The sequence below is a fragment of the Otolemur garnettii genome, unplaced genomic scaffold (genome assembly GCF_000181295.1).
Source record: "Otolemur garnettii isolate 467f Iridium unplaced genomic scaffold, OtoGar3 scaffold00028, whole genome shotgun sequence".
Classification (NCBI taxonomy): domain Eukaryota; kingdom Metazoa; phylum Chordata; class Mammalia; order Primates; family Galagidae; genus Otolemur; species Otolemur garnettii.
The window spans coordinates 14,863,385-14,876,980 of NW_003852423.1; the positions used below are offsets into that span (position 1 = coordinate 14,863,385).

The 13,596-nt window shown below is 35.7% G+C and overlaps 1 protein-coding gene across 1 annotated transcript in view; it reads left to right on the forward strand.

Moving 5' to 3' along the window:
• Positions 1-13,596, forward strand: part of BBS9 (Bardet-Biedl syndrome 9) — a 462,348-nt gene that overhangs the window by 144,897 nt on the left and 303,855 nt on the right. The window contains exons 6-7 of the mRNA XM_003788573.2: positions 5,489-5,663; positions 12,849-12,933. Of these exons, the coding sequence (XP_003788621.1) occupies positions 5,489-5,663; positions 12,849-12,933 (260 nt within the window). The remainder of the gene's footprint in view (positions 1-5,488; positions 5,664-12,848; positions 12,934-13,596) is intronic.

Below are 13,596 nucleotides of genomic sequence, written 5' to 3' on the forward strand. Positions count from 1 at the left end.
TCCTAGATTCAAGCTACCCTTCAGCCTCAGCCTCCTGACTAGTGGAGATTATAGGTGAACGCCGTCATGCCCAGTTATTTTTTTTATTTTGCTATTTATTTACTTATTTATTCTTTCTCTACAGGCAGGGATACCAGGAATATTTCTTATTTTTATGGAGATAGGGTTTTGCTATGGTGTCCACGCTGGCATTGAATTCCTGCCCTAGAACTAATCTCAACTGATCCTCTTTCCTCAGCCTCCCAAAGTGCTGGGATTATAGACATGAACTACCATTCCTGCCCTGAAAATTACTTCTTTAAAGTCTTTGGGAGACTGAAGACTCATGATTCAATGATGCTACTTAATAAATTGAACAAAAATTTATTTTGTACTTCTGTTTGCAAGTATACATGCTCTGATTTTTTTTTTTTAATTTGAGTTAGAGTTTCACTTTGTCACTCTTGGTAGAGTGCTGTGGTATCATAGCACACAGCAACCTGAAACTCTTGGGCTCAAGTGATTCTCTTGCCTCAGCCTCCTTTTTTTTTTTTTTTTTTTGAGACAGAGCCTCAAGCTGTCCCCCTGGGTAGAGTGCTGTGGCATCACAGCTCACAGCAACCTCCAACTCCTAGGCACAAGTGAGTCTCCTGCCTCAGCCTCCCAAGTAGCTGGGACCACAGGCGCTTGCCACAATGCCCAGCTATTTTTTTGGTTGCAGCCATCATTGTTATTTGGAGGGCCAGGTTGGATTTGAACCTGCCACCTTAGGTGTATGTGGGTGGTGCCTTAGCCACTTGAGCCACAGGCACCGAGCCAACCTCAGCCTCTTTAGTAGCTGGGACTACAAGTGCCCACCACAATGCCTAGCTATTGTTTTTTCTTTTGTGTTTAGCAGGTCAGGACCAGGTTCGAGCCCACTAGCCCCAGAGCATGTGGCCAACACCCTAATCACTGAGGTATGGGTGCCTCCCTGAGTTTTTAATAATATAAATATCAATAGCATATTTTGGTTACCATTAATATGCTCTACCATAGGTCAAGGTCATTGTATAAGTATTTCATATACAAAATGTATATATTTAAACACTTTATTTTTCTACATTTTTCTTGTGAAAAAGTATATAGAAAAAAGTAACAAGAACATCTATATTTCCACCATCTGGAGTCAACAGTTGTAAATGTATATATATATTTACATATATATACACTTTCTTTTTTGATAAACCTTTTGAAAGGAACATATAGATCTTGTACCATTTCACCTATATGTACTTCAGCACACATTTTTCTTTTTTTTTTTGAGACAGAGCCTCAAGCTGTCTCCCTGGGTAGAGTGCTGTGGCATCACAGCTCACAGCAACCTCCAACTCCTGGGCTCAAGTGAGTCTCTTGCCTCAGCCTCCCAAGTAGCTGGGACCACAGGCGCCTGCCACAATACCCGGCTATTTGTTGGTTGCAGCTGTCATTATTGTTTGGCGGGCCTAGGCTGGATTTGAACCCGCCACCTTAGGTGTATGTGGCTAGCGCCTTAGCCACTTGAGCCACAGGCTCCAAGCCCACTTTTTTCAATAATAGTATTCTCTTACGTTGTCATAACATCATGATCACACTTAATGAAATTAACAATAGTTCTTTAGTATTATCTAATGTGTAGTCGTATTCAAATTTCCCCAGTTTTCCAAATTTGCCTTCTATCCCTGTTTGTTTTTGAGACCAAGATACAGTTAAGTGAAACTAGATTTTAAGAGGCAGTAGTACTGAATGGATCTTTAGGCTCAAATAAGATCTATGTTAAGATATAGATTTGGTCTCTTTAACAAGACCCAATTTAATGATGACTTAAATAAGGAAGATGTTTCTTTCATGTTCAACCACTTGGAGTTAACAGAGTCTAGGGCTGCTAGAGAAGCTCTGTTGTCCTCAGTGTGTGGCTGCTCCAGCCCTCCCCTTGTGCTGTGAAGAAGGGAGCAGGGTCACACCCCGTCCTTCTGTGCCTAGAAGTTGTACATATAACCTCTGCTCCTGTCTCATTGACGAGAATGTAATCATCTGATGTATCTGTAAACATAGGACTGTAAGTGTAGGCTTTATTATGGATGGCCACGTGTCTAATGATGATTTATGATTTCAGTACTAAAGAAAGAAATGGCTATTAGAGGGTGGAGTTAGCTGCTCTGCTACAACATCTTTTTGCATATGAATAAACTATATCAAACTATGTTAAATTCACTTAATAACTCCTTATAGAATATGGCATTTCTCTTTTTGAGGTATGCAAGGCTAGTAATTGCTCCTGTGCTAACAGAGCCTGGACTGATGTTCTTATTTGAATTATTTGATATGTATTCTATAGTTGTTCTATTTTCTGCCTTTTTGGTGAGGCATTGACTGTCACTGCTCGTAGCTGACAGTGTCATCACCCCTTTTCTAATTTGTTACTTTCTTCTTTCTGGGCTGGGGAAGCAAGTAGTAATAGCCCCCATAAAATGCTATAATTTATTGTGTGCCTTATATGTGCCATCGGTTAGAAACTTTAACATGTTATTTGTAACTTTGGAACTCCTTTTTTCCAGCTTTATTGCAATTTAATTGCAGATAAAAATTGTATATATTCAAGATGTACAATGTGAGTCAAGGTAATTAGCATATCACTTGTCTCATATAGTTGTCTCTTTTTTTTTTGTGGTGAGAACATTTAACATCAACTCTCTTAGGAAATTTCTAGTGTACAATACGTTATTATTCACTGTAGTCACCATGCTGTGTATTAGGTCTCTAGAACTTATTCATCTCATAACTGTATGTTTATATCTTTTGACCATTTCCTCATTTTCCCCATCCTCTGACCCCTGGAAACCACCACAGTTCTACTTTCTGTTTCTATGAATTTGACTTTTTTTAGATTTCACATACAAGTGAAATCATGCAGTAATAGTTTTTCTGCATCTGGCTTGTTTCATTTAGCATAATGTCCTCTATGTACATTTGTGTTTTTGCAAATGACAAGATTTCTTTCGATTTGCATTTCCCTGTTAGCTGATTAGTGATGTTGAGCACCTTTTTATATTCCTGTTGGCTGTTTGTATGTCTTCTCTGGAAAAATATTTATTCAGGTCTAAATCCATTTTGCAATTGGGTTATTTTTTAGTTTTTTGCTATTGAGTTGTATGAGTTTCTTATATATTTTAGAGATTAATTTCTTCTCAAATACTATGTGGTTCGCAAATATCGGATCTCATTTTGTGTATTGCCTTTTCATTTTGTTGACTGTGTCCTTTGCTGTGCAGAAACTTCTTGGCTTGATGTACTCTCATTTGTTTATTTTTGCTTTGTTGCCTGTGCTTTTGGTGTCCTATCTAAAAAAGTCATTGCCAAGACTGATGTCATGGAATTTTTCCCATATGTTTTCTTTTGGGAGTTTTACAGTTTCAAGTCTTAGGGTTTAAATCTTTAATCCACATTGAGTGGATTTCTCGTATGGTGTAAGATAAGGATTCAGTGTCATTTTTTGGACTGTGGATATCCAGTTTTGCCAATACCATTTATTGAAGAGGCTGTCCTTTCCCCACTGTGTATTCTTGGTGCCTTTGCTAAAGATTAATTGATAACCTTGGAGCTCTTATACAAATGTAGTCATTTACAACTGAGAAGGTTGAAGCTACAGTAATATCAGTAACCTGTTTATAACAAGTATAATTGTTAGAACTGTAATTAAGAATAGATGTCCTGAGTGAGACCTGGGAATCCTACCTACAAAAAGTTCACTTGATTTTCATTACAAAGTCCTTGCAGCATCTGTTCCAACTACTCAGAGGCAGTTTTATACTTTGGTCTTAGACAAGTGGGACTGCCAGATAGTTAAATGAGATACTCTTTGTCTGAATGTGTCTCTGTAAATATATGTGTACAGCATGCATAAACATATAGAATGCATCTGAAATCACATCTCTTTTAACAACCTTTAATAACATAGAGGATAAAGGCTAGATAAGATCGGGTGCACTTAGGGTGATAGGGCCAGAGACAGGATAAAGATTAGATTTAAAAAAGAAAACTTAAAATAGTAATTGTGGAACATACCAGGCATTATAAAAGAATCTGAGTATTAAGAGAATACTTTTCAAACAGCATTAATATAAACAATTCTTATGTCTCTAAAGAATCCCTGAATGGTTCAGATGTGTGTTTAGTGAACATTCATTTGTTGAGACAATGTTTATCCTAGAGTATTTTTCAGGTTATTTAAAGTTGTATCAGTCAAGATGGATTAAATATTACAGTAATAAGAAACCTCAAATCTGTTTTTTTCTCTTTTAAAAAACTCCTTTAGCAATATATTTTAAATAAAATTTCCCAGTTGTATAATTGTCCTTAATCAAATACAACTCTAAGAAGATCATCTTTTTTCTTTTCTTCTTTTATTTTGAGATAGAACCTTGCTCTGTTGCCAGGGCTAGAGTGCCATTGCCTCAGCCTAGCTCACAGCAACCTCAAACTCCTGGGCTCAAGTGATCCTCCCACCTTAGCCTCCGGAATAGCTGAGTCTACAGGCCCTTGTCACCATTTTTAGTAGAGACGGAGTCTTGCCCTTGCTCAGACTGATCTTGAACTCCTGAACCAAGTAATCTCCTGCTTCTGTCTTCCAGGGTACCAGGATTATAGGTGTGAGCCCTTGTCCCTAGATAAGAATATTATCTATTTCTATGCAATTTAATTTCTTTTTGAGTAAATTCACTCTTTACAATTTAAATATATTATATAAGATTGTCATTGATATCCAAGGTAACATAGAAAGGTTACTACAGGACTTGCTGTATATGCTAAGTATGGTCTAGAGATGACAGATTTGACAGTTGGCTTTTTATTTATTCCCTTAATGAGTAGCTTAATTTTTCTTTGGCATAGTTTTTCCATATATAATAAATTATAGGAAACACTAATCACGCTAGCAGAACATGAAAAGTTAGAGCTAGTAGATTTTTCTTAGATTAGGGAAAGATTGTATTATATCAGAAGTCATCATTAACATCATGTTAGTGTACTTAAGAACTGTGAATATCACACTTAGTATTGAAAGACTGATAGTAGAAGACACTCAAAATCAGTCTATAGAGCATTTATGGATTAGCGGTTTTCAGTATTGGTGTTTTTCACTCTCAATATTGCTTAAAACTTATAGAGAATTGGTTTCCACAGCATGCCTGTGAATGTGGTGTATTGTATTTGACTGATGTTTAAGCCCTTTGGAAGTCTGAGACTGACATGCTATGAAGAAGGTAGTTCCATAAAGAACAGTTTTTGTTATAGTTCTGAGTTGGAAGAAATGATATCTTACAGTCATGGTTTCAGGGATTTTCTTCATTGGTTTATAATTTAAAATTTAAACTACCCATTTTTACCCATGGGGAAGACATTAGCTATGAAATATATTTGTTGTGGATAATGACACATACATTATATTTATAAAGATAAATAGATCGCCTAATTTCCTCTAATTATTTTTTAGGTCGAGATTTAATTTGTATCCAGTCTATGGATGGGATGCTGATGGTGTTTGAACAAGAAAGCTATGCTTTTGGCAGATTTCTCCCTGGTTCTCTTCTGCCTGGCCCTCTTGCTTATAGTTCCCGTACGGATTCCTTCATTACTGTCTCTTCCTGCCGACTAGTGGAAAGTTATAAGTAAGTTTGGGTGTAAATCTTTGGACTCATTATTTTTTTGACATATATGTTGCTGATTAATTTTTCCCATAAAGGGCTTGAATATTACAAATGAAAAAGAGACTGGTTTCTTTGATACTTGGGGAGACTTAGAGCATATGATTTACTACTGTAGAATATTTGGAAGTCAGGATGGTGCAGTGATTTGTGAGGAAAAGGAAGACCTGTCTTGGAATCCTGATTTTGCTATTAATAGTTGTTTGATTGTCAGTGTCCTTATCTTCCTCTAAAGGAGGTGATACCACTCATTTTGACAAGCTTATTATATGGTATTATTAAATGTATGTCAAGTTGCTACCTCATTGAAAATGCTCAATCATTATTGTGACTGTTTCTTGATATAATAAATAATAAAACACAATGTTGAGTGAAAAAAGTCAAATCGAACATGCATCTGTTGCATGATTTTATAACAAAAGAGAATGTATGTGACATAGGAAAAATATTGGTATTAACTGTAAGTGTCATAAATGTTAATTATTAGAAAAAACCAATTCAAATCGAGGTGAGGTATGAAAATGACCCTATGAATATAATTTATACTTTCTGCTGGAACTTCTTATTGATCTTGGTGAATTGTGTATGAGAGAGACCATTTTCTTCTCTGCCAGCTAGGTTTCAATAAAAGTTAAAGTTTTGAGTTTTTGGAGAGTATGTTTTTTCGTTGGCAGAGAGAATGGGGAGAAGAGAGCAGAAATTCATGCTGAGAAAAGAAATAGACTTTGAGGGTTTCCATATCTTCAGTAACTTTATTGTATTATCTTACTGATGGCAACATTTAGAGCTTAAAATATCTAACTATCACATCATCATAGCTCTAGAGCATTATTTTTGGCCACACAATTTTTCCCATGTGGGAAGAAAATATACATTCATCAGGCAACAGTTATAAATTTTTGTCTTTAAGTTTTAGTATTGTGTATACAGCAAACTAACGGAGTCTTCCATTCACATATGTCCATCTACCTTCATGAATGATTGTTCAGTCACGTAGGGTTTAAAACTCTGAAAATAAGTGAATGTTTGTGACTAAGCAGAAGTTAACTGATGGAGGTAATGTATCATCATGTCACATTCCCTTTATAACTCCTGTGGCTCTTTTCCAAAGGAGATGAATGAATTGTAGCACTGCTACTGGTAATAAATAAAATATTATGTTCATTTTGAGAGGTTGAGAAAAATATCTATATAATTTACTCAAGCCTGCCAAAACTTCAGGGATATTGAGGGGATCTGCTTTTCAGCTTTCCATCAAGTTTTGGGCCTTCCTCCTGCCAAATAGTGCTATACTAGGGCTGCAATACAAAGATTTAAATACTCAATTACTTACTCTTTGAAATATGTGCAGAGGAATTTGATAATAACTCCACAGGAATGATTAGATGAGGAAGCAATGTGTAGGTTTCCTTAATGTGTGAGTTTAATCTCACAAAAGCTCCCATTGTTTTAACTGTGGTAATTCTCCAACATACCAATCTATTAAATTCATCTTTATCTGAGACTAAAATATGTATGTTTTATCCATTATGTGGACTTTTCATAATGGTCAAAATGCATGAGATGTGATTATTGTGAAATAATGACAATCATGAGGGTTTATAACATTAGGTAGCATATTGCACTTAAATAAGCTTTCAAGTTTACAGATTATATTAAATGATAATCACTGGTACAATTTAGAGTGGAGAAAAGAATAAAAACTATGGGTTTGTTCTTTTGAGTCTTCAGTAAATCTGTCTATATACAGTTAATAGACTGTAATCAGTTAATAGAATAGACTTTTAGGACTTGATTTATTTTCATTTTTGATATTCATAATTTAAACCTAGCTCAATTATGTTTAAGTAGGACCTAGTAAAAGCTATGAGTCTTAGCCTTCAGTGTGTGTAGGAATCACCTGGGCAGTCTATTACAAAACGTATATTTACAGATCATAATCCCTACTCCCCTAGATTTTGATTCAATATGTTTGGGGATCAGACTCAGAAATCTTTATAGTAAATGTATACTTCAGGTGATTATAATTCAGGGGCACACTTTGAGTGTTGTTTTTCTTTTGAAGTGAGAAAACTGTTTGCCCTTTTTGGGGGGAAGGGGGCAGGGCTTTGGTACCGTTGTTCACTGGGCCATGTGTATCCAAACTTTGGATCATCTTTTTTTCTCTTTTTCTTTCCTTTACCCATGAGAATTTCTTAGTCATTAAACCCTGCGCTTTCTACCCATAATTCTTCTTATTTAGCTCTTGTTTCCCATTCCCATTGGTTCAGATCTTTATCTTTTCACTTGGATTTCTTGGTTTTTGCTTGTTTTACCTCTAATTTAAACTTTGAAGAGTGCTTTTCACATCTGTCCTTTTGAAACACTTCTTTAAGCCAGGATAATTTTAATTTCCCATTTAGAAATTTAGACTTTCTTATATTGACATTCAATATGATTTATAGTAGCAGTCCTATTTTACCTCTATGATGTGGACTTTCAGATTTGGAAGGGACTCCTTTTTTTTATTTTGAGACAGAATCTCAGGCTTTCGCACTGGGTAGAGTGCTATGGTGTCATAGCTCACAGTAACCTCAAACTCCTGGGCTTAAGCAAGTCTCTTGCCTCAGCCTACCAAATAGCTGGGACTACAGGTGCCTGCCGCAATACCTGGTTATTTTTAGTTGTAGTTGACATTGTTGTTTGGCAGGCCTGAGCTAGATTCAAAACTGCCAGCTCTGGTGTACGTGGTTGGTGGCCTAGCCGCTTGAGCTACAGGCGCTGAGCCTTGGAAGGGATTAACTAGTGCAACCATCTTCCCTTTTTCACCTTCTAGATGTATTATTGCCCAAAACACCCTTTGTGCTCACTGGTATGTATCACCTTCTTGTATTGTACTGGAATATTCCAGAGTATGTCTTGCATTATCAAGTTCCTGATAGCAGAATCTGTCTTAAACTTCTGTTCGCTGATTGAATAATTCATTTCATTATGAAGTGATTCATTTCCAAACATTTTTCTTCTTAATTCATGGAGTTTTTCAGTTCTCCCCTTAAGTACCATTCCTACTTTCAGTGATACATATTTGCTTGTTACTTTTCTTTGTGACTTGACTTTTCTTTTTGATAGCAGGATTTTTTTGCATCCCGTGAAGTCCCCTTGCACTGTACCTTGCTAAGAGTAGGTGTTTAACAAGAACTTGAAGAAAGAGTGAAAAGTGTATCAGGAAAGCTTCTGTTTTGTTACTGTCCTCTTTCAATGAAAGTGATTCTCCTTGGCATAGTCTAGAATGTTTTAGCTATAGTTGCAATAATGTTCTGTACCCAGAGCTTGCATTTCTGCTGCTAAAGTTCTCTGGGTTACATATCAAGGTTTCACAACCTCCTGGTATCCTTTGAAGTGATAGTTATGTTTCATGTGAAAATAAACGATTTTCAGAGGGTTTACTTTTATTCTTTGTGATACCTCAATCTGCATTTTAGTTACTTGCTGCTATTTTTCTTTTTCTTTTTTTTTTTTTAAGAGACAGAGTCTCACTTTGTCCCCCTCAGTAGAGTGCTGTGGCATGACAGCTCACAGCAACCTCTAGCTCTTGGGCTTAGGTGATTCTCTTGCCTCAGCCTCCTGAGTAACTGGGACTATAGGAGCCCACCACAGGGCCTGGCTATTTTTGTTACAGTTTGGCCAGGGCTAGGTTTGAACCCACCACGCTGGGTATATGGGGCCAGAGTCCTACTCACTGAGCCACAGACGCTGCCCACTTGCTGCTATTTTTATGATGCATATGGAAGAGCACTAAATTATATGGTTGACTTTGTTACTGGTGCACTGTAGGCCCTGTTAAACATTTGTGACTAGTGGGTCAAAAAGCACCATTGTTTCTATGGACTTGTTGCATTTGGGATTAGTGCTGGTCTGTTCTGAGAAACACATATGGCACTTTTCATAAAATCCTGTTACATTGAGCCCGGTTATTCTTTTAGCAGTCTCAACAAGGGAATTTTATTCTTTAGCTCACATCACAGAACACTTGCGTGGTAAGAAAAAGATCCAGGTGTTTTCTTTATTTCAGATTTCCAAAGCTTTTTGACATTGTTTAGTTTAAGAAATAGGTTTTTATGTACATTCTGGGTCACAGTTACTATAAGCTAAGGAGGAACCATAAACTAGATACTGTTGTAAATTTGTCACCATCTAACTTTGCTGTCAGTTATGTTAAAGTAATAAAATACTCTTCTGAGTTGTCTTCCAGGAAGAAAAATGGTCCGGATTTGGAAATCAGTAGTCAATTTTGGCTGCCTCCGTTTTAATGTTAATGAGGCCACTTACGGGCTAACCTATTCCTCAGATGAAATAATAACTCTTTGTAGTCAGAAGATTCACGCAGCTCAAAGAACTTTGAATTTTTGCAACAGTCACATTAATATGGATGTAATCTTCTGGTGGGTTGGTGTCTGCAGGAAATGAACCACCTATGTGATTAATTGCCTGAGGTTAGATTCATAGCAGGACCAACTTAAGGATGATGTTTTAGTCACCTACGTGTACTATATTTCTGTTAGTATGAACTGAGAGTAGGAAAATACTCTTTTGTGGAGGTCAGACTGTAAGGGTCATTTAATTAGCACTTTTGAAGTATTTGGGATTTTGAAGGTCAGTGTTGCATGATATAGAGAGCTTTGATGCAGCTGCCTATTTTTATAAGGCTGAGATCGTCCTATATCATGGGTCCTGTGACTCATTCTTCCCCATCACATAGCTCTCTTGAATTCCTGTCATAGCCTTTCATGTCTTTTTTACTGTTGGATGCCATTGCATGCTATTTATTTTGTCATGCTTTCTCCCTTTTTACCAGGATGGTGAATTTCCACTCATTCTTGAAACTTAGCTTTCTCTTCCTAACCTATACCAAGAACCTATCTTCCATCTCAATTACATGTTTCTGTTTGATTGGTCCTGTGTGTATACCTTCTATTAATTAGCACAGGGTCCTGTGAGTTATACTTAGTTGTCTATGTATTAATTTCCACAGATAGTATGGGAGCTCCTGATAAGTACAGATCATGTAGCATTTTTTTTCCATTGTTAACATTTGTTTTAGATTCCTACTATATACATATGGAATGAGGGAAATTTATTTACATTAAATATTCATATTAACTATAAGTCTGACTTTATGTAGGGTATTGTAAGTTTGTTACCAGATACTATGCCTTGAGAAGACTGTCTTATGTCTTAATTCATAGTAATTCAGTATCCAACTGAAGTTGGAAGATTTTTATTTTTTAGGTTTTAAAAAAATTTTAGGTTAATGTGAGGGTGCAAACAATTAGGTTGTAGGGTTTGCATTTATTAGGTAGAGTCCCTCTTGTAGTTGTGTCCTGCACCCCGAAGGTGTGCCATAGACCCTTACATTGTGCCCATTGAGTGGGGGAACACCCATCCCACTCCTCCTGCCCTCTCACCCCACATCATATCCTTGGCCTGAATTGCATTGAGTTTTTCTCTTATGTGGGCATGTATTAGATTATTTACTGGCTTCATATTAGTACTGAGTACATTGGATACTTGCTTTTACATTCTTGTGATACTTTACTAAGAAGAATGTGTTTCAGCTCCATCTAGGTTAATACAAAAGATGTAAAGTCTCATCTTTTTATGGGTGAATAGTATTCCATAGTATGCATATACCACAGTGTGTTAATCCATTCCTGGGTTGATGGGCATTTAGGTTGTTTCCACTTCTTGACATCTATAAATTGAGCTACAATAAACAATCTAGTACAAATGTCCTTATAATAAAATGATTTTTTTCTTGTGGGTAGATGCCTAGTAATGAGATTGTGGGATCAAATGGAATTTGAGTTCTTTGAGGATTCTCCATCTGAAGTTGGAAGATTTTTACAAATGAATTTGTAAATCTGTTTGAGATAGGGTGGTTTCAGAATTGGTATATAACAGATTAATACCACTGTACATTTTAATGTTTATTTAAGTATTTCACATTGCCTTCATTCATTCATTCGTGTCCTTGATTATTTATACTCTCAGACATCTTTCTTTTTGATAGTATGATGTGTCTGAATACATCTATTTTAAAATATTTCTCCTAGCTGTGGCGGCACAATGCAAGGAATGTTGATTTAGTAGGAGGGAAAGGAATCTGTGAACCTGTAGTTTCTTCATTTAGACTATAATTATTAAAAAAACCCAAACCATTAATTAATGGAAAATATAGAAATTTCAACTTTATTAGCTAAATTAATCATTTCTGGATTAGATGATACTTATAAATTGTTGTTAGAATGATTTGCACTAAATGTCACTATTGAAATAGAAGCTATTTATATGACCTATAAAATACTTATAGGTCATAATGCCCATTATTAAATTAAGAACTCATGTACCGGGTGGTGCCTGTGGCTCTAAGGAGTAGGGTACTGGCCCCATATGCCAGAGGTGGTGGGTTCAAACCCAGCCCTGGCCAAAAAAAAAAAGGGAACTCATGTACATACCAGATAAACTATTAGATGATTGATCTCTATTTACGTATAAATCTGTATCTGTTTCTTTGTCTATCAATAAATATTTGTGCACCAAATATATACCAGATATTGGTATATACCAGGAACTTTTTATAATTTATTCTTTGATCCTTTTAATAATATTTGAGTTACAGATTATTATTTCTATTTTATAGATGAGGAAGCTAGACACAGAGCGATTAATTGCCAAAATTTACTCAGCTAGTAAGTGGTTTATCTGGGGATTAAATTCAGTTTTTCTTGGTCCTATAGATTTTGTATTAATAATTTTTACATCTGACTGCTTTGCATTATGTTTTTCGGTCTATTTGGTGTTTAGGTACTAGGTCTTTCTTATTCATTGTTGTTTGTCACATAAAATTTTAATGGAACTGCTTTTATAGCTGCTAGAGCAATTTCCCAGTGTTGAATAGTGAGTCATACAGTTACAATTTCTTTATCATCACAGCTCTGCGCAGTCTCATTTCATGATATCATTCAATGAGAATTCAATCTCAAATTTTACAGTTTTTTAAATCAACGAAAAGGTGATTTAAATTATAGATTATGGGCTTTTAAAATTTAAAATAATTTATACTTTTAAATTATAGAGTCATTTATAATTTTTTTCTTATCTTTAATACAGGTACCAAGTACTCGCTTTTGCAACGGATGCAGATAAAAAGCAGGAGATCGAACAGCAAAAACTTGGTTCTGGAAAAAGACTAGTTGTAAGGCTTTCTAAAAATATCTAAAAATTTCAGTAATGCTGTATCTAATTATAAATGTTTGTTAAGAATCAGATTTCTTAAAAACAAAATTTGAAAAATATATATTTTAGTTACTTTTCTTTTCTATGTTATTATTACATGAATGATCTAAGAATTTTTTTGGCTATTGTTGAACAATGAAAAACTATGCCTGGTCATGATCATAATATATCAGAACCATAGATGTCCAGATGGGGTCACTTTAACTGAAGTGATTATAAACTAACATAAGAAAAAAAATTAAGGAATACCCCTTTAATAGACAAAATTTTACATATTATGTTTCTCTGTTTTCCATGTCTTTTTTCTCTGGATGCTTTTTAGATTTTCTCTTATTACTTTTTATTTTTTATTAAATCATAGCTGTGTACATTAATGTCATCATGGGGTACAATGTGCTGGTTTTATATACAATTTGAAGTATTTTTCTTAAACTGGTTAACATAGCCTTCACCGCATTTTCTTAGTTATTGTGTTAAGACGTTTATATTCGGCTTAACGCCTGTGGCTCAAGCGGCTAAGGCGCTAGCCACATACACCTAAGGTGGTGGTTTCGAATCCAGCCTGGGCCGCCAAAACAACAATGATGGCTACAACCAAAAAATAGCTGGGCGTTGTGGCGGG